Genomic DNA, 24,323 nt, shown 5'->3' with positions numbered 1-24,323 from the left:
AGTAACTCTGATCTAATCGGTCTCACAGCTACAATATCATGAGTATAATTGCACTATGGATTATTACTGAGTTCCATAATCCAGTAAAATACCTCAGCAGAAAGCTATTTAACCACATCCTTTTAAATTAAGGTTTAATATTTTGGACTTTGAGGAAAGTCTGTTAAAAATAGATTCCCACTGAGCACGACGTTACTGTGCATGACTAGTCACTTAAGGCCTGATTCTGCTCACAGTGAAATTAATTGGAACAGGATCAGGCCCTAAAGGCCCAAAAGATGTGTTTCACTTCAACAACAGAGTTATACTGTAACTTTAAATGTTACAGATCTTAAGACGAGAGTTAAACACCTCCATGATCTTAAAAATAAGAGAGGAGCAGGCCGATGGAGAAATACTGGAAATGTGCAAGCCACATCTTGAAGTGAGCTAAAGTAAACATGCCTCCTACTAATTACATGTAGAATATAGAAAGAACTTTGCCATAAAATTGTCAAGCGACAAGTTTCTGCATTTTGTTTGCTTGGCTTTTTTTAAAAGCTGCAATTCCACACAGAGAAATGTAGCACTCTACTAGCATCCTATATTTTAAGTACATTTAAGTGTTGCAATATCTTCCTCCACTTAAAGTGCTAAACATTTTTATTAAAGGGAGAAAAATTACATTTTTCTTCAATTTTTTCCAGAGTTTCATTTTGCGGGGGGGGGGGGGGGGGGGGGGAAGGAGAGAGAGATTTCTTTTTAAGATAATAGGTTCTGTCATGTTCTAAAGTTAGAGGGATCACTCTAAGATCTGGATGCTAATATCAATACCTTACTGGACATTACCCTTGTAAATTTCAATTTAGTATCCATGCAGTTTATTACTCATGTTCACCTTGCATAGGCATGTTTCTGGGTAACACAATTTTAGAATATCAGGGAAGCAAAGATAAAAGTGACCAGGGAAAGAGTACACCAATTCCTACTGTATCTGCAGGAAATTGTAAAGATAGATAGCAACCAACACCTCCATCCATTCATGCACCACCCAAGAGACTGATGGCTGGGGGAGCAAGGGGTGCACTGTTTTAGAGCAGCCCTCAGAACCCTCCACCAGGGTCTTTATGAGTCACCATTTGTAACCACATTGCTTATCACAGCCAGAAATATCCAATGTGAGGGGCATCTGCTCCTTCCATGCCTCTTAGGTGAAGCCCTCCACTAGAATATAGGGGACCAGACTAGCATAGGGAATAATTCAACACTTTCCTATGCCATTTTTTGTTAATTCTGTCCTGTGTATTTACTGTACGTATTGTTGTAGCTGTGTTGGTCCCAGGATATTAGAGACGCAAGGTGAGTGAGGAAATCTCTTAGTGGATCTGAAGAGCTCTGTGTAAGCTTGTCTCTCTCACCAACAGAAGTTGGTCCAACAAAAAATATTACCTCATCCATCTTGTTTCTCTGTGCATTTATTGTCTGTTCACCACTACCACTTACTGTTACACCTGTTTGCCTGAGACATAGGGTATGAAAGGGAGATGGCTACTTAATTGACTTCTAAGACTGCTACATGAAATTGGTATGATTAAATGTTGTCTATTATTTTTAATCACTAGTTTTGGATGGCATAGGCTACCAATTAATGTAGCCATTCTATTATAGACACCTCATTATAGGGGTTTCATAATTTGGTTATTAAAACAAGTCATCCTGAGAAATATGAATCTAAAACTGAGTGAAAGGTTTTTGTTTGAAAGTGCTCAAAAATGGTATGCTAATCAATATTTGAGATTGTTTAACTCAAATTTAAGTTTGTTTTAATCCACTACATACTCCATAGTATGTACTTATCCTACTAAATTGTGTTTTAAAGCCAGGAAATTCAGTTTTTACAAGCTGTTAAGTTTTCTATCAAGTGGATAAAAGCAAAAGATTATCCCATGCCTAAATAATTATTTAGAGATTCAGAACTTTGGCATTCTATGGATCTTTTTAAAATTAAAATAGTCACGCATTAACATTAAAATGTGGCTGTGAGCAAGCCTGTAAAAGGCTCCTGGTTTTTACTTTTATTTTATTTAAATAATGTGCAATTTGTGAAGCATACAGAAGCGCAAACACAGTTGCTACCACATTTGGGACCAAATTTGTATATTCCCACTTAACTATGGGAGTGGAAATAATGAGTTTAGAAAAAAAGAGACATTCCTTAAGAGACCTGCTTAATTACACCTTATTGCATAGTTAAGACATTAAGTCTACAACCACCTGAAATGGTTTTAAATTTCTTTCTGATCCCAAGGTATCTATCCCCTCCCAACTAACTCCTGCAATAACTGAGCAATACTCTTGCAGTGAAAATACTGGTATGGTACATGCTAGAAACTTAAGGGAAGCATCAGAATGGAGAGAGGGAAATAGTGGTGAACCCCAGGGGTCTGTTCTGGGACCAGTCCCATTCAACATATTCATAAATGATCTGGAAAAAGGGGTAAACAGTGAGGTGGCAAAATGTGCAGATGATACAAAATTAAGATAATTAAGACCCAGGCAGACTGCGAAGAGCTACAAAAGGATCTCTCAAAACTGGGTGACTCTGCAACAAAATGGAAGATTAAATTTAATGTTGATAAATGCAAAGTAATGCACATTGGAAAGCATAATCCCAACTATACTTATAAAATGATTGGGTCTAAATCATCTGTTACCACTCAAGAAAGATCTTGGAGTCATTGTGAATAGTTCTCTGAAAACATCCACTCAATGTGCAGTGGCAGTCAAAAAAAGCAAATAGAATGCTGGGAATAATTAAGAAAGGGATAGCTAATAGGACAGAAAATATCATGTTGTCACTATATAAATCCATGGTGCGCCCACATATCGAATACTGTGTGCAAATGTGGTCACCCCATCTCAAAAAAGATATATTGGAATTGGAAAAGGTTCAGAAAAGGGCAACAAAAATTATTAGGGGTATGAAACAGCTTCTATAGGAGGAGAGATTAACTGGGACTTTTCACCTTGGAAAAGAGACAGCTAAGGGGAGAGATGATTGAGGTCTATAAAATCATGATTGATGTAGAGAAAGCAGATAAGGAAGTGTTGTTTACTACTTCTCATAACAGAAGAACTAGGGGGCACCAAATAAAATTAATAGGCAGCAGGTTTAAAAGAAATAAAAGGAAGTATTTCTTCACACAACGCACAGACAACCTGTGGAACTCCTTGCCAGAGGAGTGCTGGGGGGGGATTAAGGGGAGGGGCTGCACACTCCAGCAGATCAAAGCAAGTTCGATACAAGTCCCAGCAGTTTCACCTATAACACGGTAAGATTTTTTGGCTCCCGAGGACAGCGTTATATTGGGGTAGAGGTGTAGTACCAACTTGTAAGATACAAGATATGTACATTGAAATAAACTCACGTATTACAGGTGACCACATATTCAAATACATGGCAGGTATTTGAATGTTCAATAGTTCTTTTCTCTCCCCTAATTTTTAAAGTGATGGACAAGGAAATTAAATGCAAACTATTTATGCAACTATATGGTTGACATTTTACATTAAGTCAGTAACACAATTGACATCACATGTTTTAAAGCGGATATCACAAATTCAGTGCAAAAATTAAAACAATGACTTCCCATGTTCTGCTTGGTAAGCCACCCACCAAAGTTTCACTAAAAATTTAGTTTTTGTGACCAAAATTTGGATACATTCTTAAAGGTTACTTTGCCTATATACACTTCCGTGGTTACTGTCTTATTCTTTCAATACAGACAGGACTCTTCTGTATAAACTGCTCAAACATCTGCAGTTGCTTTTAACAATTTTTTTTTTTAAATGTAAATACAGAATTTAGTTTTCAGCAATATGCACTTCTATGAACTCACATCAACTACTGGTGCTACCTGTACAATTACAAGCCTAAAGTGGTTGAATTTTGAAGATCCATCTTTACCACACATCTCTATGCAGCCCTGCCCTCAGCTTCATGTTTTAAGAACAAACAGTTGAAAGCCATGTATAATATACAGCTAAGCTATTTGTATGATGCAAATTAATATTTAAGAGATCCTTTTTTGGCCTTTTCAGCTCAACAAAGAGTTGTGGAAGACAGACATAATGTATTAGAACTTCTGATTTAACCTTAAATGTAGATGCTAAATTTCACGTAGGAGGAGGAAAAAAATCTTCAACATTACAGTACAACCTTCATGACCCAAACAGCATCAGAAACACTGAATAAGCTCAGATAATGTGAATTTTGGATAACAGGGGCTTTTGCTAAAGTTGCTGATTGGTTTTCATGACTGTCTAGCCACATAAATGATAACTGAACATTAACCAGGTTTTTCAGTGGGGTTCCTGGGGTGTGGAATTTGGTACAGCAAATGAATAGGAGGGAAGATAATCATTGTAAGCTTTTCACGGCAAAGACACACCATGTTTTTGTAAAGCACCTGGCACTTTGGGGACCCTATATAACTACAAGTACACTGTAACAAATACAGGTTAACCCAGCATGTCTCTGGTGCAACTATAACAAACAGTCCACAGGTGCAGTTTTTAAAGTAAGTCCCCTGATACTCAACTGGGGATGTCTAGTTACCCCACAGATTAGTGTTTGTCTTTCTGGTCGGCAGAGCTGACCCCGCACCCAGCCAGCCTTGTTACAGGCACACCCCTTTGCTCACCTGCATAGAAGCGGATGAGGCAGCCGGTCTCGGAGTCCATACCCTCCTCCTGCACCCTCCACGGGTCCCGGAAGCCCAGCTGTGAGAGGTAGTCGTTCTGGATCTGCAGGGGTTTCTCGTGTGCCTCCAGCCGGCGGCTGATCTCCCCGTGGAACTGCACGTACAAGGCCGGGGGCAGGGGAGACAAGGCGCCCGCCTCTCCTCCCAAGTGAGACACCTTAGAGCCGGCAGGGGCTGCCGCAGCCACCCCTACCCCGGGGGGCTCTTCTCCCGCACGCCCTGTTCGCGGAAGGGGGTACACCGAGGGGAACTCGCCCGGCCGGTGATGGCTCCTGCCCGGCCCCACACCTGCCCCTTCCGCCGCTGGCGCAGCAGAATCCACCTCCAGCTCCTCGGAGGACGACGAGCCGCCGCCGCTGCTGTAGGGGTCCAGGCGATCGGAGACGCTCTCAGCGCTGGGGCTGAGGCTGAAGCTCTCGGTGTCGGAGCCCGCCAGCCCCAGCTCGCCCAGGAGGGAGGGGCAGGATAGCGGCGGCCCAGCCAGGTAGAGCTCGGCGGGCGGCGGCGCCCTGGGACTGAAGTCGGAGGACGAGGGACTCGGCCGGGGATCTGCCCAGTTACTCTCCCCGGCGCCGTCACTCAGTGCCAGGCGGCCGGGTCGGGCCGCCTCCCCGTTGTCCCCCGGCGGTTGCCGGGCCAACTCGTGCCGGGTCCCCCGGCGGCTTCTCGGCCTCTCATCGTGCTCCGGCCGCTGCTGCCTTGCCGGCGGGGGGTCGGGCGGTGTCAGGCTGCCCAGGTCTGCTACAGCCGCGGCGCCGGAGAGTGTCTCCTCTAGGAATGCTGCCGCCTCCTGCTGGGGCGGCGAGCTCGCCTTACCCAGCACCCGGACCACACCGGCGCCCCCCCTGTGGCCCAGCTGCAGCAGCCGGGCCGCCACCTCGGCCGCCGTGGTCTCCAGCGTGCAGAGCACCGGGCGAAGGTAGGACATGTGGCGCTCGTAGACATGGACGCAGCCCCGCTGCAGGTCCCGCCGCACCCAGTCCCGCTCCGGGGGCTGCAGTGGCTGCAGCTGCCGGGGCGGCTTCAGCAGCAGCGCTTTCCTGTCCAGGCTGCGGGTGCCAAGCGAGGCAGGGGCAGCCGGGGAAGAGGAGGCGGAGGAGGCGGCGGCGGCTGCAGAAAGATTCCTCTTCAGCCTCCCCCTCCTCAGCAGCAGGGAGTTGGCGCTGCTGCCCCGGCCGGGAGCAGCCTGAGTCCCGTTGGCCACCAGCGCAGCGTGGGGAGCGAAGCCCCCAGCGGCCCCTCGCCTCCTCCGCGGCCCCCCGGCTGCTTTGCCTTCTCGATGCCCGGCCTCGGCGCCGCCCGGCTGCTCCACGCCGCTCTCCGTGCCCGGCGTACCCCGGTTCCTCTCGCCCGGGGAGCTGCCCTGCTGCTCCACGCTGCTGCTGCTCCGCGCCGCCGCCGGGGCTTCTCTCGCTCGCTGCTGCGCGGGCTCCATTGCCCGGGGGCTGGGGATGCCGCCTCCTCCCCGGGGCAGCGCCGCTCCGAGCCCGGAGGAGAAGGGGGGTGGGGAAACAGAACGGAGAGAAGCGCCGCGCTCCAGAGGCGGATTATGTAGCAATTGGGAACATTCCGTCGGTCGGTGTCTCCGCGCGTTCGGCTCAGCCGCGCTCCACAGCTGTCGCGAGCGCCATTAGGGACAGAGAGAGGAGCCGCCTTCCCGCCTCCCCTCCCCGGAGCCTCATGAATATTAAGCAACCCCAACCTTCTATTTACAATAGCATTCAGGGAGGAGAGAAGGGGGCGGGCTCATGAATACTCGTCCCAGGTTGACGCCATCCCTGGCGCGGTGGGGCGGGGCGCCGATGATAAATTCAAGGTGACGGCAGGGGGCGAGCGAGGCATGCTAGGAAATGGAGTCCGCGGCCGGCTCCCCTAGGACACCCACCCACACACGAACTACAAGTCCCAGCAGCCCCCGCTTCCCCCCTTTTCTCTCCAACGCGAGCGAGCTTCCCGCCCTCTTGTCCCTACCGCGCGCCCGCCTGCCTGCACCTGCTGCTGTGACTGCCCCAGAGCGGGGGCCCTGTCAGAAATGCCTCACCTGCGGCTGCACAAACCGTGGTGGCTCTGCCTGCAGCCTCGTGTTAGCCCCTGCTTTCCCCCAGCGCTCTGCACGCCGCAGGCCCGGGCGGGTTCCCCCCGCAGCTGGCAGCCACCCGGCCCCAGGCACATTTGCCTCCCCTAGTGCGTTGCTCAACTCCCCAGTGTGCTTAAATCCAGCCTGAAGTTTTCCACAATTGTTGAAAACCAGCAGCATCCAGAGGCCCTGGTTAGGATCATGGGCATGGTCTTCCTTCCTTTTTAATAATTAAAACTGATTTACTATCGCTGGGAAACTTCTCTTCACCACTTTTTCCAGATCATAAATGTATTGAACACAGATTCATTTCTCCGCAGAGACCACGAGATTTAAGAAACTGAATAAAGAATAGACTAGCTAGATGTCCCAGGGGACATCACCATTAACTTTGAGGCAATGCCATTCACTACCACTCTTCATATTGCTTAATTAGTTTTGAAATCTATATTAGGATCTATACCCAATTATTACATTTTATATCGAGCTTTCTCAAAAATAAATCCAGGTGTTCCGGGGACCCTGTATGGCCCAAGGCACTGATAATAAAACCTATATGCAGCTCCTTTCACTAGTTTAAAACTGGGTTTAGGCAATCTATTTTAAAGTAATTATCAGCTGATAGCTTCTTGAGGGCCTATGTAAAACAATCTTACAAGTCTATTTACCATCTCCACATAATTTTTAAAATCTGAAATGGCAACCCTATTTGCTGTTTCAGTAAAGAGGCCAACAAATTAATAAGAAGAGTCTGAGCTACTGTCTCATCTATAGAGGATGATCTCTTCAGATTAGAACCAGGAAGGAGAAACAGGCATACAATTGTGAAAAAACTTGTACAGCTGATGCATGTGTTTGGTGCCCAGATAAGTGGTTGTTGGTCTGGCACCCATTTCAAGCACTGAAAACTGAATTAAAATATTTTGATTTTAAAAATTGCTTAGTAGCAACAATGATGCTGCAAAATTTTCCAAAAAGATATGCCTCAAAATAAAATAATGTATTAAAATTGTAAATATGTGGTAAATACGTGTAACTATCTGAAAGCATGAGTTTTAATATTGTAAGGGCACAATCCTACAATATTTATTTAGGCAAAACTGCTGCTGAAGTCAAGAGGGAGTTTTAGCCGAGTAATGTCCCCAGGATCAGGTTCTAACTGCTTGAGAGTTGTACCCCATTTAGTACATTTTGTAAAGTTGCAGTGAAATGTTTTGCCAAATATTTGTTAAAAATGTTACAGACTGCACTAAACTAATTGCTTTTGGCAATTAACCAAGTATCAACAACATTATGGGAGACAGAAACAAATCTTCTCCACTAGTTAAGATAATATCTCTAGTGTCGGTAAAACAACACTAACTGTGAAACCTACTGCAAAACTTGTGATTTTTAAAAAAAAAATTTATAATGTAAAGAGAAACAACAAAGCAGGCTATGTCCATTTGTACATTATCATCATCTTTATCCTGAAAAAGTGTGCTGCTCACTTCACAGAAAACACTCAAGGTCTTCTCTAAAGAACTTATGATGTAAATATATCTTAATCTTTGTAAAATGTGTGTCTAAAGGAGGCTCACAAGTTTATTTTCACTGGTAGACTGTTGTCCTTTAGAACAGAGTGATTTGTAAATTAATTGCTGTGTTCTGAATCTGCAGTAATCTTGTGTATAGCCTTAGGTCTAATTGCAAGCAAAAGCATCTTTGGAATTCTTTCTAAGCTAGATAACCGGAATCACATCCAGAACATAAAATGAGAGCAGTTGAATGCTGCACTCAGCTATTAAAGGCTCAGATTTATGTCCAAAAAAACTTTGAAAGGGGCAATATGCAGCATAAATGCAGCTTTGAGTATATCATAGTCCAGATATTTAGACTCTTATTCTACACTTCCTTCCACATTCTCTATTGTCACTTCTGATTTTACACAATGTAATGTAATGCCACTGACTTAACTGGAGTTACTTCTGATCTGATTTAAACCAATTTAAGTGAGAGGAGATTCAGGCTTTATTTAGACCTAAAATAGTATAAATAAATAAAATAAAGATTATGAGTCCAAATCAGAATATATTTCCTTAACCATCTCTTTTCTCCAAGATTTTAGGTCCAAATATACTTTGCAGGTGGTGATGGGTTCTGACTTTTTTTTTGGGGGGGGGAGAAGAACAAAAAGGGTGTTAACATAATTATTTAGTTATCAAAGGTGTTTTCCTTGAACAGTTTGAGCCCCCATGGGGTCCTTGCAAAGACACCGCAGCCCCAGTACAGATGCCCCAATTTGAAGTGCAGCAGAGGTGGAATGGGGTATATGGGATACTTGTCTGGGGAGACTGGAGGAAGAGAGAGAAGGACATGGGAGGCTTGGCAAATGATCCTGGCTTGGGGCAAGCAAGAGGTAAACAGCAAGTTCCAAAGAGACTGTTGTCACTTAGTATTATATTAATTAAGCCTTTTTTTAAAGGAAAGGAATTTTCCAGGAAATACTTTGCTGACATTGAGTTAAGCTGGTAAATATTTATCTAAAGAGGGAAACAACATTTTTTTCAAATAGAACAAATATTAGAAAACCTGCAAGTTCAGACTTAAGATTACACTAAAATCTAAAACATACAGAAAATCCAATATTAGATAGTATGCATAGGCATGGCTACAGTCATCCAAACAACCTCAGTTCCGATTCTCAGCTGGTGTGAAATGGCATAGCGCCATTAGCATCTTTGGAGCTATGCTAATTGACACTAGCTGTGAATCCAGCTCATAACTCTGCCCACAGAACTACTCAAATCCATAAAACAACTCTGTTAACTGAGTAGTGATTTAATAAGCAAACTACTGAAGTCCACAGGGTGGATTGGATTAAAGTTAAGGTTGTTTGGGTTACCACTGCATTGTAAAATTCACTCTGGTGCAAAAGACTAACACTAGCATTATGTGATTCCCTGAGTTGGGGCACAATGGTAAAGAAGAAGTCATGGTTGTGGGCATTCACATTTTTTGAATTTTGACGAGGAAGTCTCTGTTCTGACCCTGCCTCCCCACACTTTACTTGTATAAAGCCTGATTACTTAGGGTTGATGTGGGGAATTGTTTTTTTGCCATATTTTCTAATTTTTTTAAATGTAATTTAACTTTGAACATTCAGACTCATGTTTGTATCTTCAGTGAAAACCACACTGTTCTCTTTAGGATTTACCGTATATACTCGTTCATTAGCCCGTTCGTTTAGAAGCCGACCCCCCAAGCTGGTTAGGTAAAAACAGCAAAAACTGTATGACCCTTTCATAAGCTGACCCTATATTTCAGGGGTTGGCAAACTTTGGCCCCTGGCCCGTTAGGGTAAGCCTCTAGCGGGCCTGGACGTTTTGTTTACCTGGATCATTCACAGGCACGGAGCCCCTCAGCTCCCAGTGGCCGCAGTTTGCCATTCCCAGCCAATGGGAGCTGAGGGGCTCCATGCCTGCAGATGCTCCAGGTAAACAAAATGACAATGTATTAGATATTAAATTAAATTATTCCATAGAGTTTAAAATCATCAAATTTTGGTGTAGACCTGTTTATAAGCCGACCCCCGCTCTTTGATGCATCACTTTTTTACCAAAAATATTCGGCATATGAATGAGTATATACGGTATTTCCCAGTAATTGAGAGATATTTACAACCTTAATTCTTCTCTGACCAGTTTTTTTTTTTATTGGAATTGGGAATGTTGATAGGGATTAATTGCTGCTATACTGCGATACTCTCAAGATTAATCTTTGTAGCTCAGGGCAGGTGGATGAAGTATTCATATTTTCTTTGCTTTTCTATATGTATTGATAATTATTATTAAAATAAATTAAAAATAAAATAATTTTAAAAATTAAAATAAAAAGGAATGGTGGGAAAGGGGATGATTCACAATCTAGCGGCTTCCCAGCAGAATCTGGCAATTTTGATGAAGAAATTTCTGAACTTGAAACACTTTGGAAAAAAACCTAAATAATTTAAGTTTATCATTATGAAATAATTCTGACTAAAAACTACATTAAACGGAGGGGACATATTATACCCTTCCACAGAAAAATGGTGGGAAGAGAACAGTAGGCCTATGAAACTGTGAGATGAATCTGCTAGAGCAGGGGTGGGCAAACTATGGCCCAGCGGCCGCATCCGGCCCTTCAGACATTTTAATCTGGCCCTGGAGCTCCTGCTGCAGAGTGGGGTTGGGGGCTTGCTCCATGTGACTCCCGGAAGCAGCGGCATGTTCCACCTCCGGTTCCTATGTGTAGGGGCAGCCGGTGGCTCCGCACGCTGCCCCGCAGTTCCCACTGGCTAGCAAATGGAGCCAATGGAAGCTGCAGGGGCGGCGCCTGTGGATGGGGCAGCACGCAGAGCCGCCTGGCCGTGCCTCCGCGTAGGAGCGGGGCGGGGGGGAGGTGCTGCTGCTTCCAGGAGCTGCTTGAGGTAAGTGCTGCCTGGAGCCTGCACCCCAACCCTCTCCCACACCCCAACCCCTTGCCCCAGCCCTGATCCCCCTCCCACCCTCCGAACCCCTCGGTCCCTCCTTCCTACACCCCAAAGTCCTCACCCCCCCTCACCCGCACTCCAATCCCCTGCCCCATCCCAGAGCCCCCTCCCACACCCTGAACTCCTAATTTCTGGGCCCACCCCAGAGCCTGCACCCCCAGACAGAGCTCTCACCCCCTACCTCACCCAGCCCCCAATTTCGTGAGCATTCATGGCCCACCATAAAATTTCCATGCCCAGATGTGGCTCTGGGGCCAAAAAATTTGCCCACCCCTGTGCTAGAGTTTCTTTCACATGCAGCTCTCAGAGGGAGAGAGGATTAGAGGCAACAAAGGGGACATAAGATTGTTTGGAAGCCCTGGCTGGGACCAGTAGCTTCATGAGAGGACATGTCTACACTAGGGTGCTACAGCAGCACAGCTATGGTGCTGCAGCTGTTCCGCTGTAGTGTAGATGCGTCTTACAGTGACAGAAGAATTTTCAACTGCACCATAGTTAATCCAGAAAATTCTTCTCTGAGCCGTGGTAGCTAGGTCAGTGAAAGAATTTGTCCACTGACCTAGCCATGTCAATGCCAGGGATTACATCAGCATAACTACAGGTACTCAGGGGTGTGAATCATTCACACCCCCGAACATCATAGGCATGTCAACCTAACTTTTAAGTGTAGACCAGGCCCAAGATACTCCCTGCATTTCCCTACTGTCCTACCTCTGCTGTGGCGGCATGGCTATATAAGGCTTGCTGCCATCAGCTGCATTCTCCTGTGTGGGGTTCCATGCGGAGCAGATAAAGCACACGACCAATGTGGTTGCAAGCTGAATCCGAATTCTGTTTATTGCAAGCTTTCTTTTATAGTTTTTCTCTACGTTACATAACACAATTAGGCTATAATAACACATCTACGGATTGGACAAGAAGGAGAATCATGTGTTTATCACATGTATAGCCCCACACCGATTGGTTCAACCGTTCCTTACATAAGGCCATGATTTGTTTACCTCATCTTATATAATCCTAGACCACCAGGGGGCCTTACATAAGGCCATGATCATCTTATATAATCCTAGACCACCAGGGGGTCTTACATAAGGCCATGATCATCTTATATAATCCTAGACCACCAGGGGGCCTTACATAAGGCCATGTTTGTTTACCTGGCAAGTGTCCCATCGTGACCCTTACCTCCTCATGGAACTTTTCATTAGGTTGGTGTAGGGATGATACATCCCCACACTCCTGTAGCTGCACAGTAGTACCTCGGGAGGGGACCCAGCCATATCAGTTATGCTTAGGCCTTGGCTACACTTGCAGCTGTACAGCGCTGTGAGGTAAACCTGTCTTCGTACAGTTGAATAGCGAAAAGCGCTGCAGTCTGTCCACACTGCCAGCTGCCAGCGCAGTGGCGTGTCCACACTTGCAAAATTTGGAGCTTTGTTGGGAGCAGTGCATTATGGGCAGCTCTCCCAGCATTCTTGTGGCTGCAACGTGCTTTTCAAAACGGGGGTGGGGGGTGGGGTGGAGTGTGACAGGGAGTGTGGGGGGAGAGAGAGTGCTTTTTGGAGCGTGTCAGCACTCTATTTTGCAAGTTCCAAACTCCTGGCCCCCTGCTCATTCATTCACTCACTCAAAGCAAACAGCAAACTGTTTGCTTTTTCTCTGTGGTACCTTTGAAACCAGCACTTCCGCATTCCTGCAGCCGGTCACAACAATGGAGAGGATTGGCCACTTGACAAGGTGATTAGTACAGCACTGCAAGCGTTTACACTCACACCCGTGAGTCGTAGCCACTCCGCTGCAGCTGTTATTCCTCTCGGGGAGGTGGAGTACCTGCAGCGGTATACCCAGGGAGATACAGCGCTGTAAGTGCCCTGCCAGTGTGGATGGGGAGTAAGTTACAGTGCTGGGGGAGGCTTTACAGCGCTGTAACTCGCAAGTGTAGCCAAGGCCATATAGAGTAGTATTAACTCCCATTCAGCTATCTATGAAGTCTGCAGCACAGCAGCTACTCCCTGATTCCCACAAATCTGTATGGAGCCCTGAGACTAAAGTACACCTATAGGAGGTGCTTCTACTGTACAGGGGGCATAGTAGGGACACAAGTTGTTTTCTAGGGGTTTAGCTCCTCTTTGACTGCAGAAATAGATTGGAGAATGTGGCCCACAGTCAACTCACTTCAATGCCACTTTGTTGTGTTGACTCTATTAAACCTACAGCACTTGCAATTGTACAGTTCTTAATTTTAGCTAAAATGAATGTCTTAATTTGCAATTCAATCCTGTCTTTTTATCCATTGGAACAGAATAGTATATAGTAGTCCTTGTTAACTAATTAGTTTGATAATTTACTACATTCAAAAAAGAAGTTATAGCTTTTAGTTATAGGTAAGAAGGGATAGCTTAGTGGTTTGAGCATTGGCCTGCTAAACCCACGATTTGTGAGTTCAATCCTCAAGGGGGCCATTTAGGGATCTGAGGCAAAAATCTATCTGGGGATTGGTCCTGCTTTGAGCAGGGGGTTGGACTAGATGACCTCCTGAGGTCCCTTCCAACCCTGGTATTCTATGATTGTTATATGGAATATGCAATTATTATTACTTTATTTTTAAATACTAAACTTAAAAATGGTATAATACTGTGCAAGAGTTGCTCATTCTCCAGTCCTTGAATAAATAAAACTTTACTGGCAAGTCAGTGCTGGATCAAAAGCAGGTGAACACTGGCAGATACTAGTGGAAAGATCATATTCATAGTTTCCCTGCTGTAAGTAGGTTTTAGTACTGCTGCTAATGAGGATCTATATTTAAGAATGGGAGGGATATAAAGGGTTGAGGGAAAACATTGAAGTGATCCCATTGAAGGCGGGGGAGGGGGAGTAAAATATGGGAGCTAAGAAATAGCATCTAGTTCAGAAAGGAGAAATTAATATTCATCAGCTCTGTACTAAGGTATCTGGAGCCTTGTTCAGCTCTGTTTTTTAATAGCCTATTTTTGCTAGAGAAAGAGAATTTCCCTAAAGAGAAAGAGGCAAGAGGCCTGCTTAAGTGTTAACATATTGCAACAGAAGACAAGGCATTTTCAACAGTAAAAATAATCCAAGAAGTAAGGGAAGGATGAGAAGGGAGGCCATATCAAATAAAGCAATTTAATGTCTTTTTTTTTTGTAAATGCATTTCAGTGTTTTCATATGAAAGGTGTTAACAATAGTCTAAGGCCCCAGTTCAGGAAAGTACTTAAGGAGGTGCATAAGTCCATCATTACTCAGGAAAGAACGTAAGAACATATGTAATTTTAAATATTTGCTTAAAGTTGAGCATCAGTTTAAGAACCATGCCTCAATAGGGATGCTTTCTTGAATTAAAAGAATTAAGCCATATATGATATAATACTCTACACTTGCATTTGTATCTTTAGGGTGCGGGGGGAGATCCTGAAATTTTGTTTAGTATTTATTTTCTGTTTCTAACCTCTACAAAAATTTCTGGCAATGGCTTGCCCACCTTTTCAAATCCACAGCCTCTTCCAGGCTGAAAAACCCCAATTAGCTTACAATAGTATTTAACAGTTTTCATCTGTAGATCTCAAAGCATTTTAACAAAGGATGGATAAGCATAATTATTTCCATTTTACAAATGGGGAAGATGGAGAAACAGGGGTTAAGTGACTTTCCCATGATCACACAGTGAGTCAGTTTCAAAGCTGGGAGTAGATTCCAGGCCCCCTGTCTCTCACTTGTGAAATCTAGATAGGAGAAAGTGAATATAGGGCTCTTGCCTCTGTTCTTTGAATAGGAACCAGTGCCCAGATCCTCAAAGGTTTTTAGACTCCTTGATTTCAATGGAAGTTAGGAGCCTAAATACATTTAAGGATCTGGGTCCATGTCACTAACTTCATTCTGACTTGGCAGGCTGGATAGGGCTCCATTGAGAGGCTCATCATGGTCATTTCTGATTATTGGGGACCAGTTTGAGGCTAAGACCAGTATTTGAAGTTGGTCCTCGGTATAAGTAGATCATATAGTTTTCAATGAGACACAGATTTCCTAAATAATCAGCATTGTCAATTGTATTTTTCCAGACTGTGCTAGACTGTTAATATGTAATACTTTGTAATACTGTGTTAGCATTGTAATGAAGTAGTTCAGAAGTGTGGATGCATTAGCAAATTTAAAAGGCCGCAACTTATTCTGATTATATCTATCACTCCCAACACAAAGATGTTGATCCTTTATCAGTGCTAGGAACAGCATCACATCACATGTGTAGGGAGAGATTTTAAAAGCTACAAATAAAATATCAGGCCTCTTAAATTTTTCCATTGTGGTGTTCGAGACAGCAGCTGACGGTGAGTTGTGATGCTATTAAAAACAGCACCTGCAGAAACAAATTCAGAAAAAAAACCCACCAAGCCTTATAAACTACAGGAGTATGTTAGATGATATATCAAATATTCCAAATTATTACAGTAAGTATTGTCTTAAAATGAAAGCAACATTTATGAAATATTTTGTTTTTTAATTTGTGCTGGATTAATCTCAAACCCAGACTTCAGAGCTGAAAGATTAATTGGTAGAAAGTTTTCACTAATCCTCTTACCCAGCCGTCCACTCTCCTGTCTTTAAATACAGATTTGTTTGTTTGTTTATTTATTTATTTAAAGGGAAAAGAAGTTTTGTTCCCCATTGCATGTTAAAAAACTAAAAGATTCGTCTCCAAAAGCTTATAACGCCCTTTTTTCTCTCTCAAGTATTTTCCCCTTAGGTTGGTATTTGCTTGTTCAAACTTTTGTTGTGTTCCAGAACTACAACTCCCTGAAGTACAAGTTCATCATTAATAAATCTGAATAGGATTAATGTGGATTCAGAAAGCTATAACCTAACACAATGACTCAAACACAGTTGTTTTCAACATCAATGATAAACCTGAACAGCGTCCATTAGCAAGTTTGGAATGACCCACAGTATTCGGCAGTTTTTCACTATAGCATCAGAAGCTTCCATTAAGCAAATTCCTTAAATCATTCATGTCACAATCTCAAGAGCTAAGAATTGATCATGTTAATAACTGAGACTTCTTTCCAATTTAGAAATTCCCATATTTTAAGTCTGAATAGAGTAAATTTTGATGTGAGAGTGGGCACAGTTGAAGGAAAAATTTCTAAATGTTTATTTATTGTTTTCCATTTGTACAAGGTGCCTATCACCCACCTCCAGCTGCTTCTACAATAATTAACTAAAAGAATGAACAAAATGCATCAGTTCATTTTCAAAAGTTATTTTTATTTAGCTGCTTAAGCACATAAAATATACACCTTATTAAAAGGTACTTGTATATAAAACAATATTCATACTTCACCTTTGTCAGACTTGTCCTCGTCCTTGAGCACAAGTTGACGCCACACCATTCTATTTTGTTGTGAGCCCATTCTTTCTATTTCTGGCCAAAGAGTTTTGTCCTGGGATCGGCCCAGCACGTTTTCAGTCTGCCCAGTGATCAATTGTGGTCTTTGGGAATCCAGTCACTGGTGTGTGTTATCCACCGATTGTCTTGCCTGCGGACTACATGACCCGCCCATCTTCGCTTTGTGTCATACATTGCCTGCACTACATTGGTCACCTCTGTACGCCTTCTGATCTCCTCATTCGGTATGTGATCACGGAGCGGTATCTTACACATTCGCCTTTCCATTGCTCTCTGGGTGACCGTGAATTTTTCTTCCTCCGCTTTCATCGTTGACCAGCTTTCTGCTCCATATATCGTTGCTAGCAGAACAGTGGAGTTAAACCGTTCTTTCCTTTTCTTCACTGGCAGTTCATTATCCGTTAGAGACGTCTTTATTTTGATTAAATTTTCCCACCCCGCCCTTCTCCTCCTACAGCATTCCCCTTCGAATGAGTTGTCTCTGCTCAGCTGCTGACTCAGGTAAATATATTTGTCCGCCTCCTCAATTTCTTTCCCATTTACAGTGATGATTCCTTCTGCAAATGCTCATTCCACATCCACTTCATCTTCACTTCTATCCCAATGTCATGCGAAAGTGTTTGCAATTGCTGCAATTTGTTCTCCAGTTCTGCCGTGTCCTTTGCTAGTATTAAATAGTCGTCAGCGAAGAGAAGATGTGTTAACTGTTCTCTGTCAATTCTGATTCCTTCTGATTCATACTTAGGTGAATTAAATAAAAATCAAAGTAAAAAATTTTTAACTATCAATATACCAGTTAATGACAATAAAGCAATTAACATCCCCCATACATACAGCTCCCCAGAAACCTCTCAAACAACCCTCTCAGAGCCTCAATAAATAGATAAGGGAACACATTCTAGCTTTACTGAACCAAGAGACGCTGGAGGAGTAAAATCCCAAACTAGGGTCCTCCCCTAGGAATCTTCTGCCTCAGCCCCCTGACAGTCAAACCTGGGGGCTGTTAGTTTGCATGTCCCAGTTCTGAACTTCCACAGTTTCACATGAGAGCGGCAGAGGGAAATACTGGCTCTACTGAAGTCAGTGACAGAACTCCCATTGACTTCAGTGTGTTCAGTATTTCACTCGCAATCTATAAGAACACAAAATAAAAACCATGAAGAGCTTTACAGATCAAATAAGCAACTTGAGTTGCCCTCAGAAATAGATTGGAAGTCAGTGCAGTCTCTAGAGCACAAGTGTAATGAGGGATTGCAAAGTACATGGGCAACTGCTGTCTGTACTAGCTGGAGTTTTCAAGTGCCTTCAAGTGTAGTCACATGTTTGCTCACACTTCGATAAATTTGAAGAATATCAGTATTCAGAAAGAAAAAATACTATGCCTTTCTATTCAGAAAAGTAAGAATTGCCATGCTGGATCAGACCATTGGTTCTTCTAGTTCAGTGTCCTGTCACCAATAGTGACATTTGCTTCAGGGGAAGGTGCAAAAAATCCTGCAATTGTGGAATGAGCTGCCCACAGAATACTTCTTCCAAAACACCTATAGTTGGAGGTTGGCTTATCCCCTGAAGCATGAGGGTGTCTGTCCCTTTTAAAAACTCTTGTTTTTTTAAATAATATTTATTATTGTAACTCTGGATATGTTTGTTATCCTGTATTCTGTATCCTGCTAAGATCTTGGCCTCAATGATATTGTGTAGCAATGAGTTCTGGCACATCATTCTGTGAACAAGTATTTTCTTTTATCAATTTTGAATTTGTTCCCTTTCAATTTCATTGAACATTCCCTTATGTTTGAGTTATGAGAGGGAGAATAATAGCGGTTGAGAGAGGTATGCTGGATGGAGTCAAGGATGGCTGCCCATGGCCTCAAACCAATAGAAACCACAACAGGGTTAAGGAAGAGTAGTAGTAAAGCAACATGGTTATATTAATGTTTTGGGTTACAACTTCACTAAAATAGAGTATTTTATAAAAAATAAGATGACTAAATATAAGGGGAAAATACAGGAAACTTTGGCATTATAATTGAAATGTGATTTGAATATATTTTAAATGGTTTTTACTGGGATTAATGCAAATATATTTTAAAATATTGAATAGCTAAGAACAACATATTTTTCTTACGTAACTCAATGATTAAGTGGCAGGCTTGAGAATTGAGAATTTGCATTATCTACATTCGCTCTGAAATGTGTATATATTTACTGTGCACGAAAGTAAGATTGATCTCTCATTCTCAAGCACATTTATCATGTCTGTGCAAATGAATGTAGGGCATATCCAGGGAAAATCAATATTTATGCAGCCTACTTTAGAAAAAGTGAGAGAGTTGCTTCAGAACAACAGGGGATCTTGTCATTAATGTTTTCCTGTGATTTCTTTCCTTCCTTTGAATGCTGTTAATTTACATATTTACTACAGATTAAAGAGAATCGTACTGAGATGGGGCCATCTCAGCCGTCCAGAACAATGGGATGCTCTACTGACCAACAACCAGTGGCAATTTCTCAATAACAATAATACAATACTCACATCCAACAGTAGCCAATCATGAAGCCCATTGAAGTCAAAGAAAGTCTCCCGTTCAGTTCAGTGGGCTTTGAATCAGGCCCATAATGGCAGATTGGCTTGATGACTGTATGGTTATTGCTAATTACAATATACATTCTGATTCACTACAGCTTCTACACAGATCAATATACCACAACAAACTTAGTTACCTGAACTTTTCATTCCCTTACCACCCCACCAACCCATCTATCTTTGGGCCTTTCAGTCTGCATCCCTAGTCCCAGTTGCTATTTAGGAAAGATTAATCATTGTAATCCTCACACCCAATAATTAATGTAATTAATTAAATTGTATTTGTATATTTTAAAGCTCTCTCTCTCTCACACACATGGTCTTCTTTTTCCCCTCTCACAATTAACTCCTTTCTCACATGTGATGAGGATGAGTAGAGAGAAAAGTAAAAACATAAATAATAAAGCAAAGAGGTGGCCCGGAAGAACATATAATAAAGCCTGCCTTCCTCCAACATGCTACTCATTTAAGTTAAATAGGTGTTAAAAAAACCCACAAAGAAAACAGTTTTGAACAGTCCCACTAAAAATCCCTTCCCCTCTCAGTTGATCAGCTTTTACTCTCATAATTCTTGTCATTAATTCACTGGTTCTCCAGTCATCATACAGTTTTCAAGGATAGACAGGGTCATGAGCCTAATGTTTTGTTCTTCTCCTTTTCAAGTCACCTTTAAGATTTGCAAAGTGCTTTGAGATCCACAGATGGAAGGTACTATATAGGAACACAAAGTTGACTCCTGCAACTTGAGGATACACCCTATTTACAAAGCCTTATCGTAATATAAATAAATGCTGACCCCTTCATCGTATGCAAATCAGAATGCAGGGAACTACGTAACTGAGAAGAAACTATATCAGTAACTTTACAGCATTCTTGAACTCTGAATGGCTGTAGCGGGATGAACTGGCCTCCCTCGGATGCTGACAGGGAGGAACTACTCCCCGCCCCCTGGTGGGAAGAGCCAGGCTGGGCCTACCCCTTGCTCTGGAAGCTGAGGGGCAGAACAGGAAGGATAAGAGACGGGGCCTCCAGCTCAGGTGAGGGAGAGCCAGGGAAGGAGTTGGATGCCTCTGCCTTGCTACTGGCCCCTGAATCAGGGACCAAGCTGTAGCAACCCGTCTCTGGAGGAACGCCCTGAGGAGCAGCTGGCACTGCCAGCTGCCAAGTACCTCGAAGAGCCTGAGGGCCCATGAGCGATGAAGCCCTACAAACAGGTAGGGGTAAGAAGTTAGTCCAGTTGTGTTGCTGAAACCACATTCAGCAGGTTTCAGCAGGATTCCCACTTACCCAGTGGCAGGATTCCATGCACTGTTAAGGCCCTGGGCTGGAACCTGGTGAAGTAAGGTGGGACTGAGTATCCCTACCCCCTGCTGCCAGCCCCACCTCTGGGGTGGCAGCCTCCTCACCTTAGCCCAGATGACCTGCGTTTGTCTGCTGTCTGCCCCAGCTAGAGGGCTGGTTACAGACTGATTTGCTCTGCCCCACACGGAGGGCTTGAGCCTGACCGTGGTGGTTGTCTACCCCAGCCGGGAGCTGGGCTAAAGACTACCAGTTGCCATGCCCCGCCTCAAGGGGTCAGGGCTCTAGACTCTTGACTGATTTACCACACTAATCCCCCTTTGATCGGCTCTCAGCCACTAGGTGGTGTCGTGAGGCGGAGTGGCTTCTTATGCTGACAGGGAGGAAACACTTGAAGCCACTACAATGGCTAAATCAATTTAATTTCAATATAATAAAATACACTTCACAGGTACAAAGTAAATTCCCTGCACACGTTATTGTTCACAATAAGAAAAGGAGACTTAATCAAGAATCAAACATTGTAAAATTTTAAAGTCTAGGTTATTAAAGATTCTTGATTTCCATGGCTATAACAGTGAAATGCAGTGTTAGCAAATACAATATATCAAATGCCACTCTTGTAAATAATTTCAGTTTTCTAAGGAACTAACTAGGAAATAATACCCTTGTCACTTCTATAAAGACCAAATGTCTCAGTTACATAGTAACTAGAGCGTTGTCCCCATTGGCATGATTATAAAATTCCTTTCATTAGCTCTTGAAAATGTTAGGGCCCAAAGTGTAATTACAGTACATAGTTCATACCAGTAATAGAATATAAAGGATTGTGTAATCTACACCATGCATACAGTTATATCATTTAAAGAGGCAGTATCAACATTGACAAGATATTTTCAATTTTACTTTTGTTACGAATAACACCTAAGAAAGCAAAAATTCAAAGCTTTTTGTAAATCAAATTCATTTTTAGGCTTCTTCTCACACATTCATGGGGAAGCAGTCAAAGTGAGGCACAGTATTGCCAACTTTTGCAATTTTATCAGGAGTCCCACAATATTTTATGCTTTTTTTGAAGTTCCAGCTCCTGAGGTCCTGTGATTACGTGAGAACCTTAGCACTCATCTAAAAAGAAAGGATGCTTCTTGCCCTCAGGCTGCTAAGAAAAGCTTGAAAATGTGATCAAAGCACACCCTAAAGGCTCAAAAAACTAAAGACAAATAAGGGAGAACCTAATTATTTAGGGTTATAGGCTTAATCATGGGAATATATCTCATGTTTCTTTAGGGCCTTACTTATGATTTTTTGGAACATTTGGAATTAGCAATACTGGAGGCTCAACCTTTTCACCAAGCTGAAGTTCACCTGCAGATCCTACATGATCTGGGACCCAAAGGGATTATTCTAGAGTAGGAGGCATCATGGGGTATGGTGTTTGTCTGCTAATGCACTGTAACAGCTGATGTCTAGGCTATCTGAGATTACTTTTACTTTGTGCACTGATGAGCTTTCCTCAAACACAAGGAGTAGACATATACTGTTGGTCTAATTAGCTTTTATTTTAGATTAAGAAAAACAACAATTAAGAATAAAAGGAAAGACTCCACAAGAGAGTATGGTGTGCATGTGTGTGTCTCTACTCTGTAGAAGTTGCAACAATTTTGACAACAAAATGGCTGCTTCATAGAAATTTCAAGGTGCAGTACACAAAATAGGCATCATAGTTACATGCACAACAATGGCATTTGGTATCTATGCTCCATAAAGACATATATCTTGCTCTTCAGCACTGTTACATCATAGGAATAGAGAAATGTGAAATCTTTAGATGGTGCAACAATTAAAATGCCTTATTTAGTCAATTATTATTAATTGTAATTTAATATTTATATTGCAGTAGTGTCCAGAGACCATAACAAAGGGCAGGGATTCCTTGTGCTCGGTGCTGTACCAAGGAAGAATGATCCTTACCATAAAGAGTTTACTATATAAGAACTTATTAGCCCTACAATGGTGCAGCTAACAGGCCTGTATAGTGGGGTATAGCAGCAAGAGTTTTAGAAAAGAAATTTGTATCTGAAAGGGTTCGTTGACAATGAGGAACATTAGTGCACGGTTACTATCAGAAAGAAGGAAATGGGGAGTTGGTGCGTGCAGATTGGGAAAATGGGTACTTCCTGAGAAATTGCCTACTCCCACAACTGTGTTATCAATGTCACTACTATGGCTGCATTATTTACAGCTCTGGCACTTGCAACTTCCAAGTCATGTCACCAGAAAAAGCTTGAAATCTAGGAGGAAGTTCTGAGGGTCTGAGAAATCTTCCCTGAAATTTGAGTCTCAAGCCAAAAACCTTAGGATAGGAAGGTACTCCCACCCACTCTGAAATGGCATGAAAGGAGCTGGACTTACCAGCAAGCACCGTGTGTGCTCCCTCCACATCCACCGCAGAATCATACTACTTTCACTAGATCCAGAGGTTGGCGCAAGAAATGTTGGAGAACTCTTCTAGGGACCCAGTATCATTAGATATTGGGTATGTGTTAATGTGTCTGAGAGGGCTGATGCAATTGGAAGTGTTCCTGTACTTTTAGAACATACACTGGGCATTGTTTGACCCAGCTGACTATGTGGACAGGGTATCTTGGATTCCACACCATTATACAGATATGTGAAGTGATTTTTGTACCTGAACTCCTTTGAGGAAGACTTGGTGGGAAGCTTGATAACACCAAAGGTACAGTTTATTTCCTTCACTGGCTCACACAGCTCACATTCTTCCTTTCCTTCTTTTTTTCCTCTCTGCCTCCTCCACTGGTGCATCCTGGGAATTGTAGTTCCTGGACTTAAAGCTACAGGAATCATCTAGGAACAAACTTATTACAAACACAAACTGGGGTAGCTATATGCACCTCGCTAGCTAAAACACACACTTCCCCTTGAGAATAATCATTATAAAACTTTAAACAGTCACCTCCCAGTCTGTCACTTGAGTCCAGTAAAAAAATCTTCCAATCTTTTTAGGCAGTCTCCTTTGTCTGACACTTCTCCGAATACCTGATGAGTCAGGAACAAGAGTAGGTGGTGGAGCAATTCCTACAGCTATAGATGGTCTATCATCACTATCGGTGTCACCGATGTTCTCTGGTCCAAGGCGAAAATCAGCATTCTCTTCTTCAGCTGCTGGCTGATGAGTTGCAGACAATCTTGAAGTGTTCCATTTCTTTCCATCTATTAATACATCTCCTAAGATTTCTGTTATTTGCAAAGGACATGAATATCTTGAATGTCCTTTTTTGACTGTATATGGCAGCGTTACACAAACAAAATCTCCAATTTGAATCTTATTCAGGTTCAGCACTTTTCTTAAGATCTACATCCTGCCTGTTCTTAACATGTCCATGAATAGTTTCATTGTGTAACTCCTCCCATTGTTGGCTGGCCCAGTATGAGGTTGTTCAAGACACAGGCGCTGACTTTCCTGTGCTGGGGGGTGCTCGACCCCCGGATCTGCCAGGCTCCACCCCCACTCCACCCCCTCCCTCAAGGCCACACTCCCACTCCATGTCTTTCCACCCCCACTCCATCCCCTCCCCCCAAGCATGCCGTGTCCTCACTCCTCCACTCCCCCTCCCCAGCCTCCTGCATGCCACAAAACAGCTGATTGCGGTGGGTAGGAGGGGGAAGCA

The 24,323-nt window shown here is 43.1% G+C and overlaps 1 protein-coding gene across 1 annotated transcript in view; it reads right to left on the bottom strand.

Moving 5' to 3' along the window:
- PHLPP1 (PH domain and leucine rich repeat protein phosphatase 1) overlaps positions 1-6,372 on the bottom strand; it is a 226,237-nt gene extending 219,865 nt beyond the window's left edge. The window contains exon 1 of the mRNA XM_008170599.4: positions 4,683-6,372. Within this exon, the coding sequence (XP_008168821.3) occupies positions 4,683-6,177 (1,495 nt within the window). The 5' untranslated portion in view covers positions 6,178-6,372. The remainder of the gene's footprint in view (positions 1-4,682) is intronic.
- Between the last annotated feature and the right edge of the window lie 17,951 nt (positions 6,373-24,323).

The sequence above is a fragment of the Chrysemys picta genome, chromosome 2 (genome assembly GCF_011386835.1).
Source record: "Chrysemys picta bellii isolate R12L10 chromosome 2, ASM1138683v2, whole genome shotgun sequence".
NCBI lineage: Eukaryota > Metazoa > Chordata > Testudines > Emydidae > Chrysemys > Chrysemys picta.
Note: the sequence above shows the minus strand (reverse complement) of the source record. Positions and strands in the feature narration are given on the sequence as shown.